Source organism: Sorex fumeus, unplaced genomic scaffold, assembly GCF_029834395.1.
Source record: "Sorex fumeus unplaced genomic scaffold, SorFum_2.1 ptg000030l, whole genome shotgun sequence".
In the NCBI taxonomy this organism is placed as follows: Eukaryota; Metazoa; Chordata; class Mammalia; order Eulipotyphla; family Soricidae; genus Sorex; species Sorex fumeus.
The window spans coordinates 10,819,253-10,832,561 of NW_026606087.1; the positions used below are offsets into that span (position 1 = coordinate 10,819,253).

The 13,309-nt window shown below is 42.2% G+C and overlaps 1 protein-coding gene across 1 annotated transcript in view; it reads right to left on the reverse strand.

Annotated features, from left to right (window-relative positions):
• Positions 1-3,211: 3,211 nt before the first annotated feature.
• SYT9 (synaptotagmin 9) overlaps positions 3,212-13,309 on the reverse strand; it is a 229,095-nt gene continuing 218,997 nt past the window's right edge. Inside the window, exon 7 of the mRNA XM_056116063.1 lies at positions 3,212-3,503. Coding sequence (XP_055972038.1) covers positions 3,495-3,503 — 9 coding nt within the window. The 3' untranslated portion in view covers positions 3,212-3,494. The remainder of the gene's footprint in view (positions 3,504-13,309) is intronic.

Below are 13,309 nucleotides of genomic sequence, written 5' to 3' on the forward strand. Positions count from 1 at the left end.
GGACATCACACTGTCTGCTTGTTAATTTATTTGGGACCACACCTGGGGGAACCCAGGGAGTCATTTTACGCAGTGCTTGTGGGATCATGCAGTGTCAGGCATGGAACCCGGAGCTCTTGCCTACTAAGTTCCAGCCCTTTGAACCATTTTTCTAGCCCTCACATTGCATACTGAATATTTATTTATTGGCTAGATAAATGCTTTGACAGCAACACTTATCCAAGGCATATCCCTTTGAAGACAAAGACAGCAAGAGGTAGGGAATCAGTGCCAGATGTGGGACAGACACTACTGGGTCTTGTCCTTTATTTTTTTATTTTTATTTTTATTTTTTTTGCTTTTGGTTCACACCCAGCAATTCTTATGGGTTACTCCTGACTCTGCTCTCAGGAATTGGTTCTGGCAGTGCTCAGGGTACCATATGGGATGCCAGGCATGAAACCTGGGTTGGCTGTGTGCAAGGCAAATGCCCTCCCTGTGTACTATTGCTCCAGCCCAAGATCTTGCCCCATTTCTTGATATGAGCTTTCCACCAGGTTTTAGTCCTAAGGTCTTACCATTGGTGACAGAGTCACCTTTCCATTATTGTTTCCTTTATTTATTTTTGCTTTGTGTGGGGTGGGGGGTCACAACCAGCGATGCTCAGGGGTTACTCCTGGCTTTGCACTTAGGAATTACTCCTGGTGGTGCTGGGGAACCATATGGGATGCTGGAGATTGAATCTAGGTCAGCTGTGTGCAAGGCAAATGCCCTACCAACTGTACTATCACTCTGGCCCTCCTTTATTTTTATTTATTGTTTGTTGTTTTGGGCCACACCCAACAGTGTTGAGCTTTCTCCTGGCTCTGTGCTCAGGGATCATTCCTGGCAATGCTGAGGGGGGCACTGGAGTGCTGGGGATCATATCAGGGTCCCCTTTGTGCAAAGTATGAGACTTAACCCCTATACTAGTTCTCCAGACATTACTTTAAAAATATTTTAATAATATACATTTCTGCTGAATTTTCTTCTCCTGTCTTGGAAAAGATATTGAAGAGTCCCCATCCCCCAAGGTCAACAAGACAAAGTTGGAATTTTTCAAAAGGAACATTTACTAGGAAACTAAAGGGAAACCAAACAGAATGCAAGAGAACAGAGGAAGAGTTACAGATGGGCTTAAGGGAATTCAAATTTATAATCAGCCTCTGGCCACAGTTGAACTGGCTAGACAAAGTTTTCCAGAAACAATGCCACCTGCTTAGTGATCAGGCCTTTTTGCCTGCTCTCCCCTACAAAGCCACCTTCTGCTTCTTTCCAACAACCCAGGAGCACACTCCTGGGTACCCCACGCCTACTAACAATGATGAGAAATACAGGCATACACTGGGCAGGAATGTCTTGAAGGGGGAACAGTAGGCATGGCTGCCCCAGCACCTTCCACCCAGGCTCCCCTTGCCAACTACACATGACACTTAATTGGGATGGCTTCCTGCTACTACCTACTGTGGCACATCTGGTCTGTCCGAGGCCATTCTGCTGGCCTAATCAGTCTGGCTCTAGAGATATATTTCTTTTGCTGACTTATCTTGCTGGCACTAGTTCTTCATGCTTTGGTTCTAAACACTGGTATGATGGAGGATGTCTGAATGGGAGTGGATGGGCATAGGGAAACCTTGGGCTAAGATGATAGAATTCTTCTCATGTCATCAGACATAGGCAGAACCTTGAGTTCCCTTTGGGTCCCAGTGATTGAAAGCCTATCGGATGGAAATGGATTCCGCAGGCTGGGGAACACATACATCTGGAGTGTGTGAACACCGTCTCCTGTATTCAACGGCCTCCATCCTTTTAGAACTGACATCAGGGGAAGTTATTATGTTTTGTTGTTGTTGTTGTTGTTGTTGTTGTTGTTTTCTTCTTTTGGCACCTGGCAGCTTGTGACAAGAACTTTCTAGAGACACATTATGATTCTGTTTCTGCCCAGGTAGACCCACCTTGAAATACTAATTCAAATGAAGCTAATGAGATTCCCAGGAAAGGTAAACTATGATTCTGGATTCTGTTGAAAAGGGATTATATGAAAAGGGAAAATGCTGACTTGGAGACGTGGTGCAAATGTGGGGTTGGGATACTATGTACAGAGAGAGAGAGAGAGAGAGAGAGAGAGAGAGAGAGAGAGAGAGAGAGAGAGAGGAAAAAAAAAAGAAAGGGAGAAATAGAGAGAAATAGAGAGGGGACCACTGGATAACAGCTCCCTTCACCTGCACCCCCCAGGGTATGATTCGGACTTTGGTTTCATTCGTATGGAGGCAGAAGCAATGATGAGAAATACAGGCATACGCTGGCAGTGGGTTGGCTGATGTAGTCACAAGGGAAGCTGAATAATGAATGAAATACCCGGGGAGAGCCCTTGACCTTCACTCTTGTAGGTATTTCCATTCCCCAAGTGCAATGAAAAGTGATACATGGGTCTGGGAGTGAAAAGGAAACCTGTTTGTGACTGCCCAAGGCTATGCCTCTGGGCTGTTGCATATGGAAATACCCCAGAAGGCACTCAGCCAAGAAGGCCCCATAGTATGCCTTCCTCAAGGGGAGGGCTATTATCTCTCTGTAAACTCTTCTCACACCACCCTTCAACTTACCTCTGAGGCTGTTCCCCCAGTGAGCAGATATGTCTGGGAAAGGGTATTTCTAGAATGCTTAGGCCATTGAGATTTATGTCTCTTTACAGGGGTGACAACTAACTTTCATTCTAATTTCCAACAACATTTGAAAGGCTAGCTGCTGACTATCTAGACAACAATGTTGGGGATTCTGGCTCCTCGGAAGCTGGGTTTAGCAGAAGAGTGAGCCTTGATCAACTGGTACTCTCTGCGGAGTGCAGGGATGGGCAGTGAGCTTGCTGGGAACTAGCCCTCCGTGCACTGGGTTTTCTCCAGGGGAAAAGTCTTGTATCCTAGACATTCTCCTGGGGCTATTCTTTCCAAAGCTAGAGCACTTCTTGGAATGAAATTGTTTTCTGGAGACAGTTACTAGTTCAAAGACAGTCCAGTGTCAATTAGCTTTGCTGCCTATTTAGCACCTGGATATATTTGAAAATATTCAGTCCTTCCAGGGCACTCACGCAAATTACATCATATCAAAGTGATGTTGCCAGGGCAGGTACCGTGTTCCCATCACCGTGGGCCTTAGGTTAAGCTCTAAGGGTCCTGGTTCTCTATGTTCTAGTACCCTCACTGTGTCTGGTGGTTTCTTCCAGAGTTCAGTCTTGATTCTTGGCCATGAGAGACAGGCTTCTCCTACAGCACACCCACCACCTATGGCCTCTGGAAGTGGCTGTGCTGGTTTCGGTCACCAAACCCAATCTGGAAAGAGGGCCAGTTATTGCTGTGGTTACAGCTGAACATTTGGTCACTGGAGTTGTCTGGGTGTTGTTGGTTGGGAAAAGTTACTCAAGATCTTGGCAAGATGGTTGTTCCACTGTGTCCTTGGCACAAGCCGTCCTCTAAGCATAGTCATCGTTTCTGTAGGGAGAAGAAACAAAAAAAAAATTCCTTGGTTTTCATCTATATACCTTTAATGTATATCAAACAGATGCCAGGCACTGGGACAGACACTGGGAAGAAAGATACTATGATTAAGGTACAGATCCTGTTTTCAAAGAATTCACAGAGGGAAAAATAACAAGGCTCAAATGGAATAATGTAACTGTGCTATAAAACTGCAACAGAAGCGGAGGAGGGAGAGACTAATTTTATGGGGTTGAGGATGTCTACTGAGGATTCTAAAAGGTAACTTTTGAGTTGGGCCATTTAGGTGGAAGGGCACTCTTTCAGGAAGGAAGACTGGAAGGCCATCTGGAGGAGAGGACAGAGCATGAGCAAGGCACAGAGGCAGGAATACACAGATGCCTGCAGCAGGAATTCTCAGAATTGGGAGCGAGGAGTGGGGCATGATTGGGCATAAAAAAAGGTCTGAGTGGAACCACATGTATTCTTTGTTTCCAAGATGCAAAAGTGATGCCTGCCTCTTCTCCCACAAGGAGATCAGGAGGCTGGACTGAAGGTTCCAAATCTGTAGTCATGTGGTTGACTTTGCAGGCAAAAATATTCACCAAATGCCACGTCACCAGTGTAACTAAAGACATCTTATGTGTTCTCACTTAGGAAATTCCAAGGTTCTAGGAGCTCAATTCCAGGAATGGAGATGAGGACCAGATTCCTTCTTGTAGACTACAGGATCACTTCATGGAGAAAGGGGTGCTCCTTCCTGAGTTTAGGAAGAAAACAATATCTGACTAAGTTAGATTCAAATACAACTGTCTCAGAGTATCTGATGCTCCAGCATGCCCTCCCAATGGCTTGACTTTCTTTTTTTGTGGGTTTTTTTTTGCTTTCTGGGTCACACCCAGCCTTGCACAGGGGTTACTCCTGGCTCATGCACTCAGAAATTAATCCTGGTGGTGCTCTGGGACCATATGGGATGCTGGGTATCAAACCCAGGTCGGCTGCGTGCAAGGCAAATACCCTACCCACTGTGCTATCGCTCCAGCCCCGTGGCTTGACTTTCTGACCCATCACACTCAACAGGTTCTGGTTTCCAGCACTTCAGGTTCTCTTGGGTTCTCATATGTGAGACACAGAGCCCAGCCTGGCCATTTCCATGTACATCCTCAAAAGGAATCCATTCTGTGGAGTAAGATTTGGACCGGAGATAAATGTTGCAGAGGCCCTTTTTCAATCAGTTTAATGAAATAAAGTTTAATAAAATGTTTATATAATCAACCACATTGATTGTAAAAGCCTATGTCAGTACTCCAACCCATCTGTAGCCCAATCCCCTGCTGAGACCATGATCTCAGGCCAACTAAGATGACTGTGAGACCAGGCTGGTGTTCATCTAAAAACTTATGATTAATTGTCATCTCCCAATTTACATTTCCCCTAACACCTGGAAAATATCCTGTCCAGGTAAGAATCTCAAAGTTCAAATGCAAATTTTTTGGGGGTGGGGGATGTTGGGAATAGCCATGTGCCTATCAAAAGATGAATGTGTCTTTTTTTTTTTTTTTGCTTTTTGGGCCACACCCAGTGATGCTCAGAAGTACCTCCTGGCTCTGCACTCAGGGATTACTCCTGGCGGTGCTTGGGGGACCATATGGGATGCCGGAGATCGAACCCAGGTGGGCCGCGTGCAAGGCAAACGCCCTACCTGCTGTGCTAACGCTCCGGCCCTGAATGTGTTTTTTTAGCTATGAGTTCCAATGTCATTTGTTGAGAATGACCCATCTACCAAACTCGTATATAAATGGAAGTTTGTACTGGGGGATGGGGAATCAGTAACTTACTGTTAACTTCATCCTTAAGTAAGTGTCCCCCAAAATACAATTCTCTCTCCAACCAATGTAACAGTGTATTTTGTTTCAGTTAATAAAACTGTCACCAGTTTTGCATGTGGTCTGGAACAAGTGTTGCTGCTACACAAGGCCTGGGCCATATTCCGTCAGTTCTCGAGGCTCAACTGTGTGTTAGGCCCTAGGATATAAACTTTAATAAGCATAAAAGAACGCAAAGAAGATTTTATTTAAGAATACAGAGAAGTAGAGAATTTTCTTTTTCTTTTAGGGCCACACCAGGCACTTCTCAGAACTTATTTCTGGCTCTGTGCTCAGGTCTCAGAGGTGGGGAGTGCCCAGGATCGAAGCCTGTTTGGCCATGAGCAAGGCAAGTGCTTTATTCACTGTTCTATTGTTCCAGACCAGAAGTAGAGAAATTAATTTGCCCAAAGCCACACCAATATTATCAGAGATGCAATTTGAACTCAAGATTTCTAAATTTAAGAACTAAGTTTTAATACTGATGTCACTCTTAACATTATCATGGAAGTCCAGACTATATATCTGAGCTTCAATTTTGGTTTTCCAGATCACTTTAAGAAACCCCAATTGGGGCTAGAGAGATAGCACAGTGGGTAGGGCATTTGCCTTTCACGCAGCCGACCTGGGTTCGACTCCCAGCATCCATATGGTTCCCTGAGCAAAACCAGGAGTAGCTCCTGAGTGCAGAGCCAGGAGTAAACTCTGTGCATCACCGGGTGTGACCCAAAAAGAAAAAGAAAAAAAAGAAACCCCAATCAGGGGCCATATTCCACTTATTCTACCTTCTTTATTGTTTTTACAAAAGATTATTCTTAAATTTACTACAAGCTCTAAGAGACTTCATTATAGAAATTGGTAACAAACTGTTATGACAGGGAATTCAGATACTGAAACAGGAATAGAGGATAACCATTGTGTCAGGAATAAGGAGAGGTATGTATTTTTTTTTGCCAGCATTTTTTGCTTGTGTTTTGGGCCATATTTGCTAGCATTTGGGGGAACCATGTAGTTCTGGGGATTGAACCCAAGGCTCTCATCTGAAAAGCATGTGCTCCAACTCTCTGAGCTACCTTTCCAGTCCATTTTGCAAGATTTCTTAATTCTATTCATGGCCGTGGGCCCTTCCTATGTCCTTCACTTTCAGCTCTTCTGCTTCTCTTAGTTTCTACTGGAACAGCTTGCCTGCCTGCCTGCCTGCCTTCCTTCCTTCCTTCCTTCCTTCCTTCCTTCCTTCCTTCCTTCCTTCCTTCCTTCCTTCCTTCCTTCCTTTTTCCTCCCTCCCTCCCTCCCTCCCTCCCTCCCTCCCTCCCTCCCTCCCTCTCTCTCTCTCTCTCTCTCTCTCTCTTTCTTTCTTTCTTTCTTTCTTTCTGCATTTCAAATTCACCTGTAATTTTTTTAATTGAATCACTGTGAGATACAGTTAAGAGCTTTCATGTTTGAGTTTCAATCATATAATGATCAAACACCATTCCTCTACCAGTGCACACTCCCTACCACCAATGTCTCCACTATACTCCCCCCCCCGCCCTTTTTCCAATCCTCCCCCGCCTCCATGGCAGACAATTTTCCCCATACTCTCTCTCTTTTCTTTTGGATATTATGGTTTGCAATACAGATATTGAGAGGTTATCACGTTTGGTCTTTTATCTACTTTCAGCACACATCTCCCATCTCGAATGATTCTTCCAACCTTCATTGTCTTAGTGATCCCTTCTCTATTCCAGCTGCCTTCTCCACCAGCTCATGAGACAGGCTTCCAACTATGGGGCAATATTCCTGGCCCTCTGTCTACTGTCTTTGGGTGTCAGTCTCATGTTATTTTATATTCCACAAATGAACGCATTCTATGTCTGTCCCTCTTTTTCTGACTCAATTTCACTTAGCATGATGCTCTCCATGTCAATCCACTTATAAGCAAATTTCACGACTTCATCTCTCCTAACAGCTGCATGGTATTCCATTGTGTATATGTACCAAAGTTTCTTTAACCAGTCTTCTGTTCTAGGGCACTCAGGTTGTTTCCAGATCTTTGCTATTGTGAACAGTGCTCCAATGAGCATATAATTACAGATGTCATTTCTACTGTGCTTCTTTGCATCCTTGTGATATATTCCCAGAAATGGTATTGCCAAATCATATGGAAGCTCAATTTCTAGTTTTTGAAGCAATGTTCATATTTTTTTCCAAATAGAATCACCGTGAGATGCAGTTACAAAGCTTCCATGACTGAGTTTCAGTCATACAATGATCAAACACCCATCCCTCCACCGGTGTACATATCCAATATGACTCTATTTTCTTTACCAGCCTACTGGGCCTGCTTTTTAGGCTGCTTCACCTGCCCCTTCACAGCTGAACATGGTATTCCTTCCACCCAAGACTTAGCCTACTGTTGCTAGAGGGCCAGCCTCAGGGAGGCCATAGGTTTTAAATAAAAACTGCTGTATTGCAGGACTTCTGGGCTACAAAGACCACCTTGTCAGGCTACACTCAAGTCCACATTGTCTGCACAACCCAGTGGCTTAGCCTTGACACCATGCAGTCTGAGACATAAGAGAGCTTCAGAATTCGAGTCTGGACTAGATTTTACTCCTGGGAGTCTTGGTTAGATTTCACCCATGGTTGGAGAGCACTAAGAAAAACCTAAACCAGTACACTGATCCAACCTGCCTTTCCTTACAGGGATATATACTTATCAGGAAATACATATACACACACATACACACACATACACACACACACAATTAGCTGGAGCTAAGCTGGGCCTTTAGAAATCCTGGTATGACCTACTGATCTCTCCCTTCTCCAGCTTCTCTCAGACCATAATATGAGAGATGTACCAATGTTTGGTGGAGTGCTGGGATAATCTTTCCAGGTAGTTTCAAGGGAAGTTTCCTCAAAATCAACTTCTAGGGAAAGTCAGACACATAACTAAGGGTCAGAAATATAAGTTCAGGGGTTCTAAGAGAAGGGAAATGGATTTCTTTTTTGCTGGGATTGCCTCCCAATCAGTCCTAAGGAGGCCTGGGGGGCTCCTTCCTGTGATTTTACACCAAACTGTTCAATACAAGAGCCCTCAGACGCATTGCTGTTCTGCCTGGCTGTGCTAGAGATTACCCAGGCCACCTCCAGCTATGTTTATAGACCTCAAGGGCTATACTTGGCTATACTCTGGGGACCATGTGGTGCAAGGTACTGAATTTTGTGTGTGTGGGGGGGGGGGAATAAAAAATAAAAGAAGCAAATTATATTACTTTTCAAAGCCATTGCTTGCCTAATGAATTCTCTGTCAAGATTTTAATAATTAAGTATAAGGGAAAATTTTTCAATGGTTCAGAAAAATGGGTCCAGTAATATTTTTGGTCCATTAGGATTTTTCTGGGGGAATGGGAAGGTGGTCACTACATCAATACTAGAAGCAGTATAGTGACTTAAGCACTGGTGGCCATTAACTCTGGTTGAGCCTTTTCCGGTGCTGAAGCCTGGCCCATTTTAATAGTGTCCTTGCTATCAGACTGGAAGGTCTCTAGGCAGCATCAGGCATTTAGAATGCATCATGAACATCAGTAGCATTCACAGGAAGTAGTGGCTATAGTCTGATCCGAAGAGAGGTGATTTTAAGGGAATCCAATTGTCCTGAGACATATGGATCTGATTAGAGTTAAATTGAATTGAAACCAAAGATGAGAACTGTCTCAATGAAAACTGTAATGTGAAATGACACTTCGATCACAAAAATGACAGCTGATGTGAGACAGACCATTGAAACTGACCCCAAATTACGAACATGAAAAGATTGAGTGGATCATTAGATATTATCTTCCTGTGAATTTGAAAATGGGTTTTGATTACAGGAAGTATCTAAGGGTTTAGAACTAAGAAGCTTGTCAAAAATTGAAGCGACTCATTATATAATTCAATCTTATATGTGAATAATATGTTTAAACTTGTATTTAAAATTTTTATTTGAAAAGCACAAAAATCTCTGAATATTGTTGATTAGTACCACAGTTTTACAAATATATAGTATGCATCTATCTATATAAAACCTTTATGACCTGCAGCTTAGAAACATGTCAGCTTCTTTTACCTAAAAGAAAACATTCTTTGTTTTTAAAGAATTCTATGCCAACCCTCTGCTTTAAAAAAATTATTCAACATGATAAAATCTTCAGTAATAAAAAATCTTACCTTCAGTAATAAGAAATCTTAATTTTAAGTAAAGTAAGTACCTGTTAACATGCAAGTCCCTAAAACCGCTCTTAATCAAAGCTACTAAAAACTTTAACTGGGGAATATGATCGATAGAACTTGTCATTAGTCTTGATTTGGCCAAGGGAGAGAAAAAGACTTAAGAGTTCATAACAGCCCAGGGACCATGCCAAGAGAAAATGGGATTAGTTTCCATCTGCATGGGACAATGGGTGTGCCATCACATCATATTGCAGGAGAAATTGGATGCATTTGGGTTTTCTATTAAGTACAGATACTGGAAACGGTTTTGGAGCAGATATTCTTGTTAGACAGATAATTATTTAGTCAATTTTCAGTTCATATTAATAAACATTATTTTGAACCTGAAAAAGAAAGAATCCTTTGTTCAAGAAATAAAATTGCATGAATGTAACTTCCAGATAGGAGATCAAAGCAGTGACATGAAAAATGAAAGCCCATTTGGGTAATAACTACTATTTATTGTGCACTCATGCACGCTGCTTTTCCTAAGAGCTTCATTTACTGTATCTCATTTAGTATTTACCTTGAACTTCAGTGGTAGATTCTACAATTATGTATTTACAAAGGTAACAGAGTCCAAGAAGGGCCAAACAACAAAGGTAGCAACTGGCAGAGCCAGGACCTGCCACCATACCCTAATAGATCCAATTATCTGCTCTCAAATACTATGCTGAGGATGGCAAATAATGGCACCTTGAACGATAAATTTATTATGGGACCCTTTGAAAAAGAATTTTTTTGCTCTGTTTCCCGGCCACAACTGGCAGTGCTCAGGGCTTGCTTCTGGCTCTACTCAAGGATCGTTCCTGGTGGTGCTTGGGGGACCATATGGGTACCAGGGATTGAATCTGGGGTCAGCCACATGCAAACTAGGCACCCTACCTGTTGTACTATAGCTCTGGATCCAAAAAAGGATTAATTATTATTATTATTTTATTGAATCATCATGAGATACAGTTACAAGTTTTCATATTTGAGTTATAATCGTACAATGATCAAACACCCATTCCTCTACCAGTGTACATTTCCCACCACCAATGTCCCCAGCACACCCCCCTTTTCCCACTCCCCCCTGCCTCTATGGCAGATAATTTTCCCCATACTCTCTCTCTCTACTTAACACTAGAAACACAAGATGATTAACGTAGGCCCTGCTCTTGAAGGGTTCAGAGCTGTCAGTAAGTAACCCCAAATCAAGATAATAAGAAAGGAAAGATTAAATGAAGTCTTAGAGGTAGCACTATTGTAACTCTTTGTGCATGGATATGTGTGTAGAATTTCATTTACCCAAATCACAGAAGAAAAAAAATGTTATAATAGAAAATTGAGTAAGGGTAAAAAGTAAAAAATTTCCTGGGATATATGTGATATACCAAATGAGAAAATGAAATTCCACTGGAAAAAACTAGGGTTATCTCCCACTTTCTCCCTTCGAGAAAGCCAACCATAAGAAGTAACTTGCCTATTAATTCGTAGTTTTGGAGAAGTTTCCTTGGAAAAAAACTAGTGTTTTGTCTGCTATCTAATGCAGTTATTCTACCTTTGCAATTTGGGACTCAAATCTCTCTCTCTCTCTCTCTCTCTCTCTCTCTCTCTCTCTCTCTCTCTCTCTCTCTCTCACTCTCTTTGTTTTTGGGCCAAACCTTGCAGTGCTCAGGGGTTACTCATGGATTTGCACTCAGGAAACACTCTTGGTTGGATTAGGGGACCATATGGGATTCTAGGAATCAAACCCTGGCTGGCCATGTGCAAGACATCCTTACCCACTATACTATTTCTCTGACCCCAGACTCAGGTCTCTGATGGGTGGTCTGTAATCTCATTTTCTATAGAGGACTTAAATTACTAATTATTTTAATATCTAGAAACTTTATTACACCAGAAAACTATATTAAGAATTGCAACTGATGGGCTGGCACAATAGTACAGCCAGTAGGGTACTCCAGGAATTCCACCAGGAATTATCCCTGAGTGTAGAGCCAAGATTAAGTCCTCAGCACAGCTCGATGTGCCCCACTCCCCAAAAGGGAACAAATGCTTAATACAAAAAAATGCATTGATGCTTTTATGTAATTATTACTTATTCAAGTACAACAATACACTTAGCTGTCATTAGTATTATTTATTCATTTTGGGGGCAGTGCTATGGATGGAATTCAGTTTCATGTGTGCAAGGCTGAGCCAAACTCTACCCCCAGTTTTCTTTCTGTTTTGTTAGTTCATTTTTGTTTTAACATCTACTATGTTAACTATTACAGTTACATCTGTAACTTTGGTTTGAAATATTTAAGAGATTTTTTTTTAAAGTATGTGTGTGAGTGGGGAAGGTGGAGGGTCTCCCAAGCTGTGCTCAAATGGCCCAGGGGCTCCACTAAAGATTTTCAGCCACCTGGGCAGGTAGTTCAATGAAAGGCCCTGAGTTACCCAGGCCACCTTAGTGGTACTTGGGGACCTCCAGGGCTGCACTCAGTGATGTTCAAATCATGTGCTGCTAAGGGTTTAGAACAAGGTTCAGCTGCATGCAAGACATCACCTTGAACCCTATACTCTCTCTTGTGCCTGTTTAAGGGAATTTAGTAAACTAGTTCCTTAAATAGTGCTTATTAAATATTAGGAGAGTTTTATTTGTTATATTTCCATGTTTTCTTTCTCCCTTTAATTTGAAATGTTTAAGAGAATTCAATTAAGCGTGAAATTGATGTTTAGAAGGTTAGAGAAATTTAATCTGTCAAATTAAAAAGCTAATTAAGAATTAAACAAACAAGTAAAAATGAGTATTTTTATTTCAAAACAAAATAATGATTATCAGTATAAAAGGAAGCATTAATAAAATTTAGTAAGCAATATACTAAATTTTTACATGATTATTATATACATTAATATTCCTCACCACAATTTTCTCTGTTGGGTATTATTATTTTGGTTTTTGGGCTACCATACCCAGCTGTGTTCAGGGTTTATTCCTGGCTCTGCACTCAGGGATCACTCCTGGTGGTGCTCAGGGGACCATATAGGGTATCAAGGGATGGACCTGGATTGTCCATGTATGAGGCAAGTGCCCTACCTGCTGTACTATCTCTCTGGTCCCTGTTGGATGTTATTTTTATCCTAATTAACAGAGGAGGAAATCAAAGTAAAGAGCTCTTAAATGACTCTGTGGACTGAACCATGCAGAGTTCTTAAATGACTCCCCCAAAATCCACAAGTTGAAATTCTAGCCCACACTGTGGTGGTGCTTGCAGATAGAATCTTTTGAGGATAATCGGTGGCACCAGGGGCCGTCAAGTGGAGCCCTTGTGATGAGATTGGTACTTTTGCTTTTTTTAAAATTTTTTTTTAAATTATTTTTTACTTTTGGGCCACCAAGTGACTGAAAGGCTCCTAGGTGCCAGGGGTCAAACCCAGAGCTCCTGCATGGCTAGCATTTTAAGTCATTCCCTGGTTCCTGTTGTGCCCTTCTAAGAGAATTTCCCTACCCTTCTTTCGTCTCTCGCGTTCCCTCTCAAAATTCCTCTCCCCTTTCCCTTCTTTGTACCCCGCTTCTGTCAACACAGAGGAAAGGCTCAATCACACTCTGCAGCATAGGTCACAATGAGCCCAAATCAACTCTCATACATCAATCCAGTGAGCAAGGAAAGGCCCTACTTTTCATAGGAAGGAAATACCATTTCAGACCACAAGGGATTCACCATCCAGAAAGAAGAGAGATGGATGCAT